At 35.0% G+C, this 16,462-nt stretch overlaps 1 protein-coding gene across 3 annotated transcripts in view; it reads left to right on the forward strand.

Moving 5' to 3' along the window:
- Positions 1-16,462, forward strand: part of LOC132560189 (inositol hexakisphosphate and diphosphoinositol-pentakisphosphate kinase 2-like) — a 72,065-nt gene that overhangs the window by 31,753 nt on the left and 23,850 nt on the right. For all 3 annotated transcript variants that reach the window (XM_060224838.1, XM_060224840.1, XM_060224839.1), the window contains exons 23-28: positions 842-949; positions 2,333-2,458; positions 5,544-5,789; positions 6,695-6,811; positions 7,095-7,200; positions 15,618-15,698. In XM_060224838.1, coding sequence (XP_060080821.1) covers positions 842-949; positions 2,333-2,458; positions 5,544-5,789; positions 6,695-6,811; positions 7,095-7,200; positions 15,618-15,698 — 784 coding nt within the window. The remainder of the gene's footprint in view (positions 1-841; positions 950-2,332; positions 2,459-5,543; positions 5,790-6,694; positions 6,812-7,094; positions 7,201-15,617; positions 15,699-16,462) is intronic.

Below are 16,462 nucleotides of genomic sequence, written 5' to 3' on the forward strand. Positions count from 1 at the left end.
TCTAAATATGTAACCCTGTGTAAATAAAAGAATTCATTATCATGATTTACTATTATTACTATAGTATCGTTGAAACAAACAGATTTTATTTTCTGTAGCTGTACACAAACTTTGATGTTTGACTTTAATATTCTCAGCTTAGACAACATACACTGAATTTCAAGACATAAGGGTATACATATACATCGGAAAATCACCAGAAAAATGTCCCAGTCATCCTCAATAATCCACCAATATTTTGGATGTTGAGGAAATCTTTGTAGCTATAGAGTAGCCATAAGTTTCAATGTTTTAGAGACATTGGAAAATTGTTGGTATTAAGACATAAGTCTCAGCGTAGTGGTGATTTGCTGATGGTTCACATTTCTTCCATTGTGACGTCATAACTTCATTTCATCATATTTATATACATTTTCATTACAGTATATACAGTTGAACTTTGTTATCTTGAAATTCAAAGGACCTTTGAAAATATCTTGACTTATCAGAAGTTCGACCCTAACAAAATAACAGATGTATATAAGTTGTGATATAAGCAAAGATAGAGATATGAAGTGACAATATCACCATTAAAGATTTTTTTCAGTCAATTAAAAAGCTGTTTCACAACCATTTTCCAAATTATCTAAATTATTTGATAAAGAGAATATTACATTCATTTCCATTTGATATAGGATTTATTAAACCCATCACCAATTTTTCATGTTACAGAGCCAAACTTGTTTCATATGAATGGAAAGTTGTAAAAGATCCTCTTTATATCATTGTAGAAGCCTTTGGCAGTCATCACCCTTGAGATATGAAATGTTTTGAGACTAAGATAGCCTTGTTTTATTCTTAGGACAAAACAGATTCCCAATGGTCTAAAGCTATGGATTATGTGAGTGAACTATCAGAGCTGAACTACATGACACAGATTGTGATTATGATGTTTGAGGACCCCAGTAAGGTAAGTAGTGTAGAATTGATATGTTTACCAGACAGTGATGATGTTTGAGGACCTCGGTAAGGTAAGTAGTGTAGAATTGATACGTTTACCAGACAGTGATGATGTTTAAGGACCCCAGTAAGGTAAGTAGTGTAGAATTGATACGTTTACCTGACAGTGATGATGTTTGAGGACCTCGGTAAGGTAAGTAGTGTAGAATTGATACGTTTACCAGACAGTGATGATGTTTGAGGACCCCAGTAAGGTAAGTAGTGTAGAATTGATACGTTTACCAGACAGTGATGATGTTTGAGGACCCCAGTAAGGTTAAGTAGTGTAGAATTGATATGTTTACCAGACAGTGATGATGTTTGAGGACCCCAGTAAGGTTAAGTAGTGTAGAATTGATACGTTTACCAGACAGTGATGATGTTTGAGGACCTCGGTAAGGTAAGTAGTGTAGAATTGATACGTTTACCAGACAGTGATGATGTTTGAGGACCCCAGTAAGGTAAGTAGTGTAGAATTGATACGTTTACCAGACAGTGATGATGTTTGAGGACCCCAGTAAGGTTAAGTAGTGTAGAAATACGTTTACCAGACAGTGATGATGTTTGAGGACCTCGGTAAGGTAAGTAGTGTAGAATTGATACGTTTAACAGACAGTGATGATGTTTGAGGACCCCAGTAAGTTAAGTAGTGTAGAATTGATACGTTTACTAGACAGTGATGATGTTTGAGGACCCCAGTAAGGTAAGTAGTGTAGAATTGATATGTTTACCAGACAGTGATGATGTTTGAGGACCCCAGTAAGGTTAAGTAGTGTAGAATTGATACGTTTACTAGACAGTGATGATGTTTGAGGACCCCAGTAAGGTAAGTAGTGTAGAATTGATACGTTTACCAGACAGTGATGATGTTTGAGGACCCCAGTAAGGTAAGTAGTGTAGAATTGATACGTTTACCAGACAGTGATGATGTTTGAGGACCCCAGTAAGGTAAGTAGTGTAGAATTGATACGTTTACCAGACAGTGATGATGTTTGAGGACCCCAGTAAGGTAAGTAGTGTAGAATTGATACGTTTACCAGACAGTGATGATGTTTGAGGACCCCAGTAAGGTTAAGTAGTGTAGAATTTACTACCAGCTGTATTTAGACTTAATAATCCTGTTACTTTTTTTAAAGGCAAGATACATGAATAACTTTAAATCAAATGTTTGTTAGAAATAAGTGTTAATTGAAAAAGAAAAATTAAAAGCATCAAGCTGTTTTATTTCTGATTTCATTATCCAAATTGAACAAATTTCTATCAGAAAATGTCACACCTGCACTGAGATTGTACTGTAAAGTTGTATACCTGTTTATAAATCTTATTTAACATGATCCTTTGTTTCTGATCTCAGGAAATCTCGTCAGACGAGCGGTTTCATGTGGAGCTCCACTTTAGTCCAGGAGCGTATACCTGTGGGGAAAAGATTCTCGATTTCCCTGTGGGTCGTGGTTATCATACACTGTCGAAAAAGGAGAAGGTCAGTTGTATTATATACGATCAAGGAATGTGTACAAAGATTGAAAAGTGATACAGTAGTCTTGCTTATAAAACTAGTGATAGAAACAAAGCCACTCATTGCTTCATGTAGTGAGTAGATTGGCTGTTCACCATTATAGAAATAGAGAGAATATAACTATTGATCTTAATCACATGTCTTGATGTAAAGAGGCAGATATGATCTTTTTATCATTAGAATACAAGCAGACTTGTTACAACCAGTGATAAATGTACAGAACACAGACTTGTTACAGCCAGTGATAAATGTACAGAACACAGACTTGTTACAACCAGTGATAAATGTACAGAACACAGACTTGTTACAACCAGTGATAAATGTACAGAACACAGACTTTTTACAGTCAGTGATAAATGTACAGAACACAGACTTGTTACAACCAGTGATAAATGTACAGAACACAGACTTGTTACAACCAGTGATAAATGTACAGAACACAAGTAGACTTGTTACAGTCAGTGATAAATGTACAGAACACAGACTTGTTACAACCAGTGATAAATGTACAGAACACAGTCTTGTTACAACCAGTGATAAATGTACAGAACACAAGTAGACTTGTTACAGTCAGTGATAAATGTACAGAACACAGACTTGTTACAACCAGTGATAAATGTACAGAACACAAGCAGACTTGTTACAGCCAGTGATTAATGTACAGAACACAGACTTGTTACAGTCAGTGATAAATGTACAGAACACAGACTTGTTACAACCAGTGATAAATGTACAGAACACAGACTTGTTACAGTCAGTGATAAATGTACAGAACACAGACTTGTTACAACCAGTGATAAATGTACAGAACACAGACTTGTTACAACCAGTGATAAATGTACAGAACACAAGTAGACTTGTTACAGTCAGTGATAAATGTACAGAACACAGACTTGTTACAACCAGTGATAAATGTACAGAACACAAGTAGACTTGTTACAACCAGTGATAAATGTACAGAACACAATCTTGTTACAACCAGTGATAAATGTACAGAACACAAGTAGACTTGTTACAGTCAGAGATAAATGTACAGAACACAGACTTGTTACAACCAGTGATAAATGTACAGAACACAAGCAGACTTGTTACAGCCAGTGATTAATGTACAGAACACAGACTTGTTACAGTCAGTGATAAATGTACAGAACACAGACTTGTTACAACCAGTGATAAATGTACAGAACACAGACTTATTACAGTCAGTGATAAATGTACAGAACACAAGCAGACTTGTTACAGCCAGTGATAAATGTACAGAACACAGACTTGTTACAACCAGTGATAAATGTACAGAACACAGACTTGTTACAGCCAGTGATAAATGTACAGAACACAGACTTGTTACAACCAGTGATAAATGTACAGAACACAGACTTGTTACAACCAGTGATAAATGTACAGAACACAGACTTTTTACAGTCAGTGATAAATGTACAGAACACAGACTTGTTACAACCAGTGATAAATGTACAGAACACAGACTTGTTACAGCCAGTGATAAATGTACAGAACACAGACTTGTTACAACCAGTGATAAATGTACAGAACACAGACTTGTTACAACCAGTGATAAATGTACAGAACACAAGTAGACTTGTTACAGTCAGTGATAAATGTACAGAACACAGACTTGTTACAACCAGTGATAAATGTACAGAACACAGTCTTGTTACAACCAGTGATAAATGTACAGAACACAAGTAGACTTGTTACAGTCAGTGATAAATGTACAGAACACAGACTTGTTACAACCAGTGATAAATGTACAGAACACAAGCAGACTTGTTACAGCCAGTGATTAATGTACAGAACACAGACTTGTTACAGTCAGTGATAAATGTACAGAACACAGACTTGTTACAGCCAGTGATTAATGTACAGAACACAGACTTGTTACAGTCAGTGATAAATGTACAGAACACAGACTTGTTATAACCAGTGATAAATGTACAGAACACAGACTTGTTACAGTCAGTGATAAATGTACAGAACACAGACTTGTTACAACCAGTGATAAATGTACAGAACACAGACTTGTTACAACCAGTGATAAATGTACAGAACACAAGTAGACTTGTTACAGTCAGTGATAAATGTACAGAACACAGACTTGTTACAACCAGTGATAAATGTACAGAACACAAGTAGACTTGTTACAACCAGTGATAAATGTACAGAACACAATCTTGTTACAACCAGTGATAAATGTACAGAACACAAGCAGACTTGTTACAGCCAGTGATTAATGTACAGAACACAGACTTGTTACAGTCAGTGATAAATGTACAGAACACAGACTTGTTACAACCAGTGATAAATGTACAGAACACAGACTTATTACAGTCAGTGATAAATGTACAGAACACAAGCAGACTTGTTACAGCCAGTGATAAATGTACAGAACACAGACTTGTTACAACCAGTGATAAATGTACAGAACACAGACTTGTTACAGCCAGTGATAAATGTACAGAACACAGACTTGTTACAGCCAGTGATTAATGTACAGAACACAAGTAGACTTGTTACAGCCAGTGATTAATGTACAGAACACAGACTTGTTACAGCCAGTGATTAATGTACAGAACACAGACTTGTTACAACCAGTGATTAATGTACAGAACACAGACTTGTTACAACCAGTGATAAATGTACAGAAGACAGACTTGTTACAACCAGTGATAAATGTACAGAACACAGACTTGTTACAGCCAGTGATAAATGTACAGAACACAGACTTGTTACAGTCAGTGATAAATGTACAGAACACAGACTTGTTACAGCCAGTGATAAATGTACTTGCAAGGTTTGAGTCCTGTACTGATATAATTTTGAGAGGACTCATAGACTCTCTGCAAATACTTAAATTTTACATTTTTGGTGGGACCATTTATTTGATCAATAAAGGTGACAAGAACTCATTGAAATAAATGATAGATTGATCACTGTACAGCTTCATATATTTCATATGAAATGAAAACACATTAATCAGATAAGTACAAGGTCTATTTTCATGGATTACTAAATGAAAACTTGATGATTTTAGCGTCTAAGCACAGGAGATGACACAAACGAAACAAACGAACAGGTTGCCATGGACACGCTGACCCCAGGGGATGACGGACAGAGGATGACCTACGTCGACCGGCCGCGCTCAGCACAGATGGTGATCCAAGAAACATTAGAGGAGCTACAGGAGGCGGACATATTTGATCACCATGGCAACACTGAAACATCAAAACCTCTGAATAAGGAAGATATGTCACTGGCATTTGATAAGTCAAAAACAAAAGTAAGTTGGCAGACATCCTGGATCTCTCTCAAATTTCATATGTAGGCTCCTTTTGGTCCCTAGTTGTGCTTGTTAGATTTTGGAACTGATGAGAAAAACAAAATGGTGTCAGGCGACCATCCTGGATTTTGTAGTTAAAAATTGTTATCACTATTTCTGTGTAGGTTTCAAATTTCGTATCATAAAGAGCAAAAACAGGGGTCATGGCCCTCAACCACTAAGGGTTGTGGCCCTCAACCATTAAGGCTTGTGACCCTCAACCATTAGGGGTCATGGCCCTCAACCACTAAGGGTTGTGGCCCTCAACCATTAAGGCTTGTGGCCCTCAACCATTAGGGGTCATGGCCCTCAACCACTAAGGGTTGTGGCCCTCAACCATTAAGGCTTGTGACCCTCAACCATTAGGGGTTGTGGCCCTCAACCATTAAGGCTTGTGGCCCTCAACCATTAAGGGTCGTGGCCCTCAACCATTAAGGGTCGTGGCCCTCAACCATTAAGGGTCGTGGCCCTCAACCATTAGGGGTCGTGGCCCTCAACCATTAGGGGTCGTGGCCCTCAACCATTAAGGGTCGTGGCCCTCAACCATTAGGGGTCGTGGCCCTCAACCATTAGGGGTTGTGGCCCTCAACCATTAGGGGTTGTGGTCCTCAACCATTAGGGGTCGTGGCCCTCAACCATTAAGGGTTGTGGCCCTCAACCACTAAGGCTTGTGGCCGTTTTGTTGATACTTCAGTATCAAGCTGCAGCATTTTTCAGTCATGTGACATTAACAGATACCGAAGAATTTTCTAAAATTGTCTTCCTTCATGCTTTTGAGATGAAGAAATACACTTCAGCATCAAGTTTATACTTTGGGATTAAAATATGTTTTTCAAAATCTATCTTAACCTTTTTCATGCTTCTAGGTGCCAGAACCCAAATCTCCAGACCCAAGTGTCCCAGAATGGGATTGGGGTGATGACGATCAGAAGAGCAGAGAATCTGTTACAGATGAGTTGGACAATAAGTCACCTACTGAAGTGGTAATACTGGCTTTTCAATGATTATTGGGACTCGCGTATACGAGTCCAGGCCTCATGTTTTTCGTGTTTAGGTTCATCCTTATTTTGATGCAAGTGGTCAGACCTATCAATCAAAAAGGTTGATATCGAGTGACAGTGTTTTTGAAATGATCATATCCAAATTTCATTAAATTTAAATGCATGATATTTTTTAGGTTTGGTTTTTATGAGAAGAATATGGTAACTTTACATGATTAAATATTATCCTGCTGAAGTGATGTAGAATATTGTTCCTTTATTGTAGACCGAGACAGATGCCACAGACAGAGATGGTAGTGTCCCATCGTCAGGGGGAGCTACTCCTGTCAATACTTCTCAACCTATAGAGATACAGGCCTCCAGGCCCAAAGGTCAGTATTTTAAGAAAATATTTTATTTCGTAAGATTGCTACTTAAGGATCTCACAGGCAAAGAACAAATACATATATTGTGAAAATGAGAAGTCACAGGACCATGATCTTGACATATATATAATATATATATATATATTTTTTTTTTTTGGAAGAATTTCATTGTCTTTCAGGTTTGTTAGATTATGTCCTTTACAGAGAATTATAATTTAGAAAAAATTTTTAAAAAATCAGTTCCTTCGTGGTATTTTTGAGTAGATGAAATTTCTGATGAACATCTTTCCCACTTATATGGTGGTGGAATGAATCTTCTAGACATTTAACTTATTAAGTCATTATTTCAAGAACAAAATGTGAAAATATATATCTCAGTCTTCGTTATTTTAAATTCCCATGTCACTAAACAAGTGATAGAAATCAATTCAAATTTGAGAGAAAAAAATCATTAAAAGGTGATGCTCGTCTTGATGTGTAAATGTTTTTCTTGCATAAAAAAGTGATTAAAATTAATAAATTAGATTATTGTTTTTTCTTCTTCTTTTTTTTCCCCCCAAAAAAAATCAAACCAGTGTTAAAAATGAAAAATAGCATCCCAAAGATGTGTTGGTTTAAAAGTGATATTCTGCATGATTGTTTAAACACTCCATGCATCATTGTTAATGGTTTCTGTAGAATTTTTGTTTTGGCATCACCGAGAGATTTTAGCTTGACCAGTGCTTTCTGTATTAGACATGTTACTAACACATTTGGGAAGGTAAAATAATGGTCTGTGTTATCTTTACTAAATGCTTTCTTTTAAAAGGACATTGCAGGGAAAGAATTGTGTTTCATGAAATATGTTATTTTGGACTCCCTCCCACCTTTCTTTTTCTGTTTTAAATGGCTTTGACATTTATAGGGTTTTAGTATGAATTTCTTGTAAAATATTCACGGGAAAGTTTAATTTCAATCCTAAACAAAAATAGAAGTTGTTGATAAACTCCAAGTAGAATTTGTGTTGTTTGTTCTCATTATTCTGATTCTTCCTGTTTTTCTGTCATGTAGGTGTCCGCCAATTTTTTAAAAAAAATCTTTAATGTGGAATTTAAATGAAACTTCAATATATATGTTTACAATTAGTTACCAATGAAACAAAATCTGATTTCAATGAAATTTAGTATTTAAAGATATTGTTAGCACCAAATATGTTACCCAGACGAAGAAATTTATCATCTGAAAAGTCAGGTGTATCATGGTGTTACAACACCATCAGGTAAAATTCAGCACAGAATTTATTTATTTGTGATAGATTTCCCATCACATGAACATTCCAAGAGTTTTTGTGGATCAAAAAAACGATTTTGTGGAAATAACTTTTAAGGCACAATGAGGCATGAAAATGTTAAGGAAAGTGTTGAAATGTTTTCAGATTCTGGTGGAAGGTTCTATGTATGCTTGCTGTAATACAGAAAAATTGAATGAATCTCTTGCTGTTTGTGCTGATATCCTGTAACGAAGTTGGCGTTCATATTTTGAATTTATCAAATCTAAAAGCAGTTTTAAATACATTCTTAAATAATTAATCATCCAATACCAGCTGTCAACTTTATCGGTGAAGAATTGAAATATTGAAATGTGTTTTTTCTTCGGTGGAAAAGCTTACTCAAGGGAGGTAATTCTGCCAATTTTAGCATTTAAGCCAGGTAAGACTGCACATTGCACTGGTACTGCGTGTCTATGTATACAATAGTGAGTACATAGAATCAATATGCACTGCATGTTATTGTAGGGTTTGTACAGAGCTAATGAAAAATTCTGAAATTTCAAAATTGTCCAAAAAAAAAAATCTGAGAAAAAAATTTCAATCCACAGATTATTATTCAGTCAGAATGAACTGAAAATTTTCTGGTTTGTTTGAATTCTGTACAGACTTTATCTTTGTCCTCTACTGTATGTTAGACTGTAACAGGATTACCATTGTAATGCTTTTAGATTCTGTTGTAATATTCAACATTGTTGTGCACTTGGACTTAACTAGGAATATTACAGGAGAGTGATCATGAAGCCAATTTCTATCAGAAATTATCAATCAGTCATAATCACTCATTAGGGATGATGTGGGCTTTTTCTAATCATTTTGTCTATTTAAGATTTGTATCAGAATTCTGACTTCTAAAGTATGATACATTAGGTTTTGATATATATGACATAGTTAGTGTTTAACATGTTCTTATCAGGTCAAGGTAACAGTTTCTTAAAATAGAACAGAGCAATATTTAAAGATTTAATAGCTGTTGATGGTTTTTAGGTCACCTGAGGCAAACTCACTATTGCAATATTTTTGTCCGTGGTCATATGTCGTGCATTCTCAAATACTGAGTATTTCAACTTCTTCTCTTCATGGATACAAATTTTCGAGTTCCATGTTCTAAGCCTTTCACGTATACTCCCTTGGGAGGTGTAAATTTTACAATGGTTACATAGCTTTGCAAATAACATTTTTGAGCATAATTTGTTTAATTTCCATTGGAAATAATTCATACAGAAGTGGATTTTAGTACAGGATGAGAATATGTTGGTTTGCATATACTGAACTTGGCTGACTCTCAACGGATGTTGGGTGGGGCTAAAATGGGGTCTGATTGACTTTGATTTCAGAAATCTTATTTTCAAGACCAAATAAGGTAGAATCAAATACATTCCAAGATCGGACAGGTCTTAAAGTGTTTTTCTAAAATTAGGTCTGACATTTCCCGTTGGTGATAGAACTCATCAGATGACATATAAGGCACTTTGCCACTTGTACAATCATAATACAAAATAAATAAAAGGAAACTAAACAACGTGAAGACTTGGTGTGAGAATTGTCTACATGTTTCGCCCCTATGCGACTCTCATCAGAACAAAGATTTATTGTGAAAAACATCTGAGATGTAGAATTGCTTGACCCAAGAAGAGATACAGGATGGTCTCTAGTCATTCTACCGCTGATAATGATACAACGCTAAACTTGAACAGTTATCCTGGACATCCTACCAAAATTACAACAACCATCTTCTACAAAAAACCTGAGAAAAGTAGTCGTCAAATGGACAAGAAGTTAACACCACCTTGATTATCAAATGTAAAGAACAGGACAGTGTCCCTAAAACCTTGAGGACCAACAATATGTTAATGAGAACCACGCATCATCCACAAAGCTTCAGTAGTACACAGATGTACAGGATGGACTCCCAACCACCGTTCAGAACCAGACAATCCGTGTCCACAGTGTGTATGGAAAGTTTTTAGATTACAAATAAGAACTGTAATAACTGTAACATCAACTTTACTATGACGTCATCTAATAATTGTTACATCAACTTTACTATGACGTCATCTAATAATTGTTACATCAACTTTACTATGACGTCATCTAATAATTGTTACATCAACTTTACTATGACGTCATAATGTAGCTTATACCACATTACTACACCTTAGATGTCACAATAAATCTTCGTCCTGATGACGGTCACATTTCTTGAGTTTTCCTTTTTATTTATTATGTTATCTTCCACGGCACGAGGATGCTACTGCAAAGTTCTCAATAAGGAGTGTTGGATCACTATTATTAATCATATTACAAGTGTATATCAGAGAATTTTCATACAACAAGAAAATACCAACACGTCAACATAATCATAATCCAAACTCAAATTCAATAAAACTAGGACAAAAACAACCAGAAAATATCAACACGTCAACATAATCATAATCCAGACTCAAATTCAATATAACTAGGACATAATGTGACCAAAAGATTTCCACAGACACATACAAGGCAAACAGGATCAAGTGTTCAGGAACAGTGATAGTGAAATGTGGCCGTTTTATATTTGATGTTGAAACAGAATTGACATCAAATCAAATCATGACAAATATTTGTGTGTGACGTAATTACAACACTACTTTTATGATCATTAACTTACATCTATAATCAGTACATGTGGGTGGTCGGGTGGTGCCAAGGTCACCCTCTTTATCTCGCTGTCCGGGTTTGATTCCCAGAATGGATATGGAAAGTTATGGTGTCATCTGCTTGATCACATGTGTTTTCCCCAGGTACTCCAGTCTCCTCCCACAGTAAGACCCCTCGCACGCTTCATGCTTCATCAGGCCCAACAAGAATTATTGATATAAGTTGGAAAAAATTGTTGTTATTATTATAAAGTAAAGTGTTGGGGCATTAGGAGAGATTTATGTAACATAAGAACTTGTTAAGCATCAAACTTACTATTATAATGAGTAACCTTTACATTGTAGTATTAAAAGCATGATGAGATCATTGTTGTGAGTGTATACTGCTGGTGTTTGTGTTGTATACTGTAGATGTTGTACACTGTAGAAATACACTACCTTCTATAGCACTAGCTGTGCTGCATGTCACTGGTGCTCATTTTTTTTCTAATTTTGTGGCTTTAAACATATCATTGGATATTGTAGATATTTTCATACATTTGATTTTATTATTTTTAAACATTTTTTTCAAATGTTTGTAATAAATCTTTTTCATCAAAAAGTTATATGAAATATGTTTTACTTTAAATAAATATTCAAACAGAATTAATAAGATTCATTTCTCAGTTATTTTTTAACTTATAAATTTTTTTTCTATTAAATGTTTTCATCAGTATGAATTCTCAGTGCTAAATTTAAATTTGCTATCGTAAACATTGTGTGGGGTTCAGAATGTGAATATTAATTCAATAGGACATTGTTCCAAGTGAGAGATTGTTACAGGTGTTACAAGTGTAAGATTGTTACAGGTATAAGATTGTTACAGGTGTGAGATTGTTACAGGTGTTACAGGTGTGAGATTGTTACAGGTGTAAGATTGTTACAGGTGTAAGATTGTTACTGGTGTAAGATTGTTACAGGTGTAAGATTGTTACAGGTGTAAGATTGTTACAGGTATAAGATTGTTACAGGTATAAGATTGTTACAGGTATAAGATTGTTACAGGTGTTACAGGTGTAAGATTGTTACAGGTGTTTCAGGTGTAAGATTGTTACTGGTATAAGATTGTTACAGGTGTTACAGGTGTAAGATTGTTACAGGTGTAAGATTGTTACAGGTGTTTCAGGTGTAAGATTGTTACAGGTGTTACAGGTGTAAGATTGTTACAGGTATAAGATTGTTACAGGTATAGGTTTGTTACAGGTATAAGATTGTTACTGGTGTAAGATTGTTACAGGTGTAAGATTGTTACAGGTGTAAGATTGTTACAGGTATAAGATTGTTACAGGTGTTACAGGTATAAGATTGTTACAGGTGTAAGATTGTTACAGGTGTAAGATTGTTACAGGTGTAAGATTGTTACAGGTGTTACAGGTGTAAGATTGTTACAGGTGTAAGATTGTTACAGGTGTTTCAGGTGTAAGATTGTTACTGGTATAAGATTGTTACAGGTGTAAGATTGTTACAGGTGTAAGATTGTTACAGGTGTAAGATTGTTACAGGTGTAAGATTGTTACAGGTCTAAGATTGTTACAGGTCTAAGATTGTTACAGGTGTAAGATTGTTACAGGTGTAAGATTGTTACAGGTGTAAGATTGTTACAGGTGTAAGATTGTTACAGGTGTAAGATTGTTACAGGTGTAAGATTGTTACAGGTGTAAGATTGTTACAGGTGTAAGATTGTTACAGGTGTTACAGGTATAAGATTGTTACAGGTGTAAGATTGTTACAGGTATAAGATTGTTACAGGTATAAGATTGTTACTGGTGTAAGATTGTTACAGGTGTAAGATTGTTACTGGTGTAAGATTGGTACAGGTATAAGATTGTTACAGGTGTAAGATTGTTACAGGTATAAGATTGTTACAGGTGTAAGATTGTTACAGGTGTAAGATTGTTACTGGTGTAAGATTGTTACAGGTGTAAGATTGTTACAGGTGTAAGATTGTTTGTTAAGATTGTTACAGGTGTAAGATTGTTACTGGTGTAAGATTGTTACAGGTGTAAGATTGTTACAGGTGTAAGATTGGTACAGGTATAAGATTGTTACAGGTGTAAGATTGTTACAGGTATAAGATTGTTACAGGTATAAGATTGTTACAGGTGTAAGATTGTTACAGGTACAGGTATAAGATTGTTACTGGTGTAAGATTGTTACAGGTGTAAGATTGTTACAGGTGTAAGATTGTTACAGGTGTAAGATTGTTACAGGTGTAAGATTGTTACATAAGATTGTTACAGGTGTAAGATTGTTACAGGTGTAAGATTGTTACAGGTGTAAGATTGTTACAGGTGTAAGATTGTTACAGGTGTAAGATTGTTACAGGTGTAAGATTGTTACAGGTGTAAGATTGTTACAGGTGTTACAGGTATAAGATTGTTACAGGTATAAGATTGTTACAGGTATAAGATTGTTACAGGTATAAGATTGTTACAGGTGTTACAGGTGTAAGATTGTTACAGGTGTAAGATTGTTACAGGTGTAAGATTGTTACAGGTGTAAGATTGTTACAGGTGTAAGATTGTTACAGGTATAAGATTGTTACAGGTGTAAGATTGTTACAGGTGTAAGATTGTTACAGGTGTAAGATTGTTGTAAGATTGTTACAGGTGTTAAGATTGTTACAGGTGTAAGATTGTTATAAGATTGTTGTGTAAGATTGTTACAGGTGTAAGATTGTTACAGATTGTTACTGGTGTAAGATTGTTACTGGTGTAAGATTGTTACAGGTGTAAGATTGTTACTGGTGTAAGATTGTTACAGGTGTAAGATTGTTACTGGTGTAAGATTGTTACAGGTGTAAGATTGTTACAGGTGTAAGATTGTTACTGGTGTAAGATTGTTACAGGTGTAAGATTGTTACTGGTGTAAGATTGTTACTGGTGTAAGATTGTTACAGGTGTAAGATTGTTACAGGTATAAGATTGTTACAGGTGTAAGATTGTTACTGGTGTAAGATTGTTACTGGTGTAAGATTGTTACAGGTGTAAGATTGTTACTGGTGTAAGATTGTTACTGGTGTAAGATTGTTACTGGTGTAAGATTGTTACTGGTGTAAGATTGTTACTGGTGTAAGATTGTTACTGGTGTAAGATTGTTACTGGTGTAAGATTGTTACTATAAGATTGTTACAGGTATAAGATTGTTACAGGTATAAGATTGTTACTGGTGTAAGATTGTTACAGGTATAAGATTGTTACAGGTATAAGATTGTTACAGGTGTAAGATTGTTACAGGTATAAGATTGTTACTGGTGTAAGATTGTTACAGGTGTTACAGGTGTAAGATCCACTATACCTAGTTTTTCCTTGTTGGTGATACATTTTTGTATATCATCATCACTTGTTAGAAAATTTTGTCTGACATTGTTGTGATAATTGTCACCTTCATCAGACATTAAGGATGGTTTGAATGAGTGTGTTCACTGAAGTATAGTATACAGGATGATGCTCAAATTGAATTTATGGTATAAAGTGGCCCTGAATTGTTGAATGTACCACTTGTTATAGATAAAGTAGGGCTGGAGATGTCCCAAGCCTTGCTGAAATCTTGAAACAAAAATGCTATATATTTCACAGAAGTCAAGTTTTATTTCATTCTCAAAAAATAAATTGAATTCCTTGAAAAAACTTTAATAGTACTTGAAGAAGTTGAGTGTATAGATCACCTTACTAGCATCAGCTAGTGGGACATTTAGTCGAGCGGTAGAGTGTCCGGCTAGATCAGGAGGTCACTAGTTCGAATCCCAGCGGTGGTGGGGTGTTTATTCGTTACTCCTTCCTATTACAGTCCTGGTAATTTTACTGTATTTATCCACAAATAAGCCTACTTCCGCAATTTTGCAAGATCATCAATCTTAAAATAGTGAACTGAAGGTGGTTCACAAATAAGCCCGCTTAAATCTTAAAACTAAACTTTGACACTTGGGGAGAAGGCTTATTGGAGTAATACAGTATATATATTAACAAGGTATTTTACAAGATTCACTTCCTACAATCATTTCGTCTCCTAAATCCATGTTTCATTCAGTGATTAGTTTATGTTTTATTTTATCATCTTATTGCTGAAAAGAATGAGTCCCACAATGTATAATTGATGTATTTCCAATGAGAACTCGGGACTCGGGACACACATGTAGGTTGATGATTGATCATTTTCATGTCCATTTCATTATGTAGAAACCTGTTTCTTGTGCTGGTAGTTTAAGTCGGAACACAACACTTTAACAAATCATTATTAAATACTGACAAAAATCACCATTAAAGAAGAATTTCCAAGTTATATTATAGTGTATAGATCTACTGATGTCCTGATTTAAATGTCGATTTCTGTATAATTAGTTTCATTGCTAGGGTATCATGAAAATCAATGGCAGGTTTTTGCCATAAAATATTAGTCAATATTTGATTAATTTTTGTCAATTTGTTTTTTTGTTACAGAACCTGTGCGTTCCCAAAGTTTTGAGGAAAAGCGGAGTCGTAGTCTGGAAGACAAACATCCAGAAGTTAAGGAGCACACTGGTTAGTATAAACATTGTGAACCACTTTTTTTATATGAGTTAACTCCCTTTACTTCCTATAGGACTAGTCTTGTAATATTCCAGTTGTTTTTTTGTGCATTAAACCACAGAAAATAAGTTTTTGGTTGCTGTTTGTAAATATTTCATTTTAGAATTTTTATATACTCTCTTTGTTATTATTGGGGAATATTTTGTCATATTGGAGATCAATACAAATGTAAAACAAATATACCATTGTTAAAGATTAAAAATTTAAATTAATGGCATGTGTTAAGTTTGAGATATTCTGTTTGGCCATAAATTGCTTGAGTTTTTTAGCATTTTTTTAAATGTTACTTATTTTTTTTCCAACTTTTGGCCTTGTACTTGTGTTTGTAAATAAATGATCCATGTGGCATGTTGTGGTTAGTACATTACATACTTGAATCCTTTCTGATGCTCTACAGTAATTTGATACAGAAAAACTGGCGTTACTTACCTGACTATTTTAAAATCCTTTCTAATCTGATGGAATCCAATAACACCAATTTTGATACCAATTAAAACCTGTATAGTCCGACCCTCCTTCCTATCTGACATGTATGTACAAGGTGTGAGATACAACATTTTTCTCTCAACTCTGTTCTACATATACAAGTTTTCAGTTTCCACTTTCTTTCTGTACTTTATCTTCCACTCCTGGTGTCCCTCCTCTGTCCTCATCTGACCCTGACTGTTGAGATGGTGTTGAATCCCATAATAACAAAACAGACCCATCATAATGTT

This window comes from Ylistrum balloti, unplaced genomic scaffold (genome assembly GCF_031769215.1).
Source record: "Ylistrum balloti isolate Yb309-2 unplaced genomic scaffold, AGI_CSIRO_Ybal_v1 Utg371030, whole genome shotgun sequence".
Lineage (NCBI taxonomy): Eukaryota > Metazoa > Mollusca > Bivalvia > Pectinida > Pectinidae > Ylistrum > Ylistrum balloti.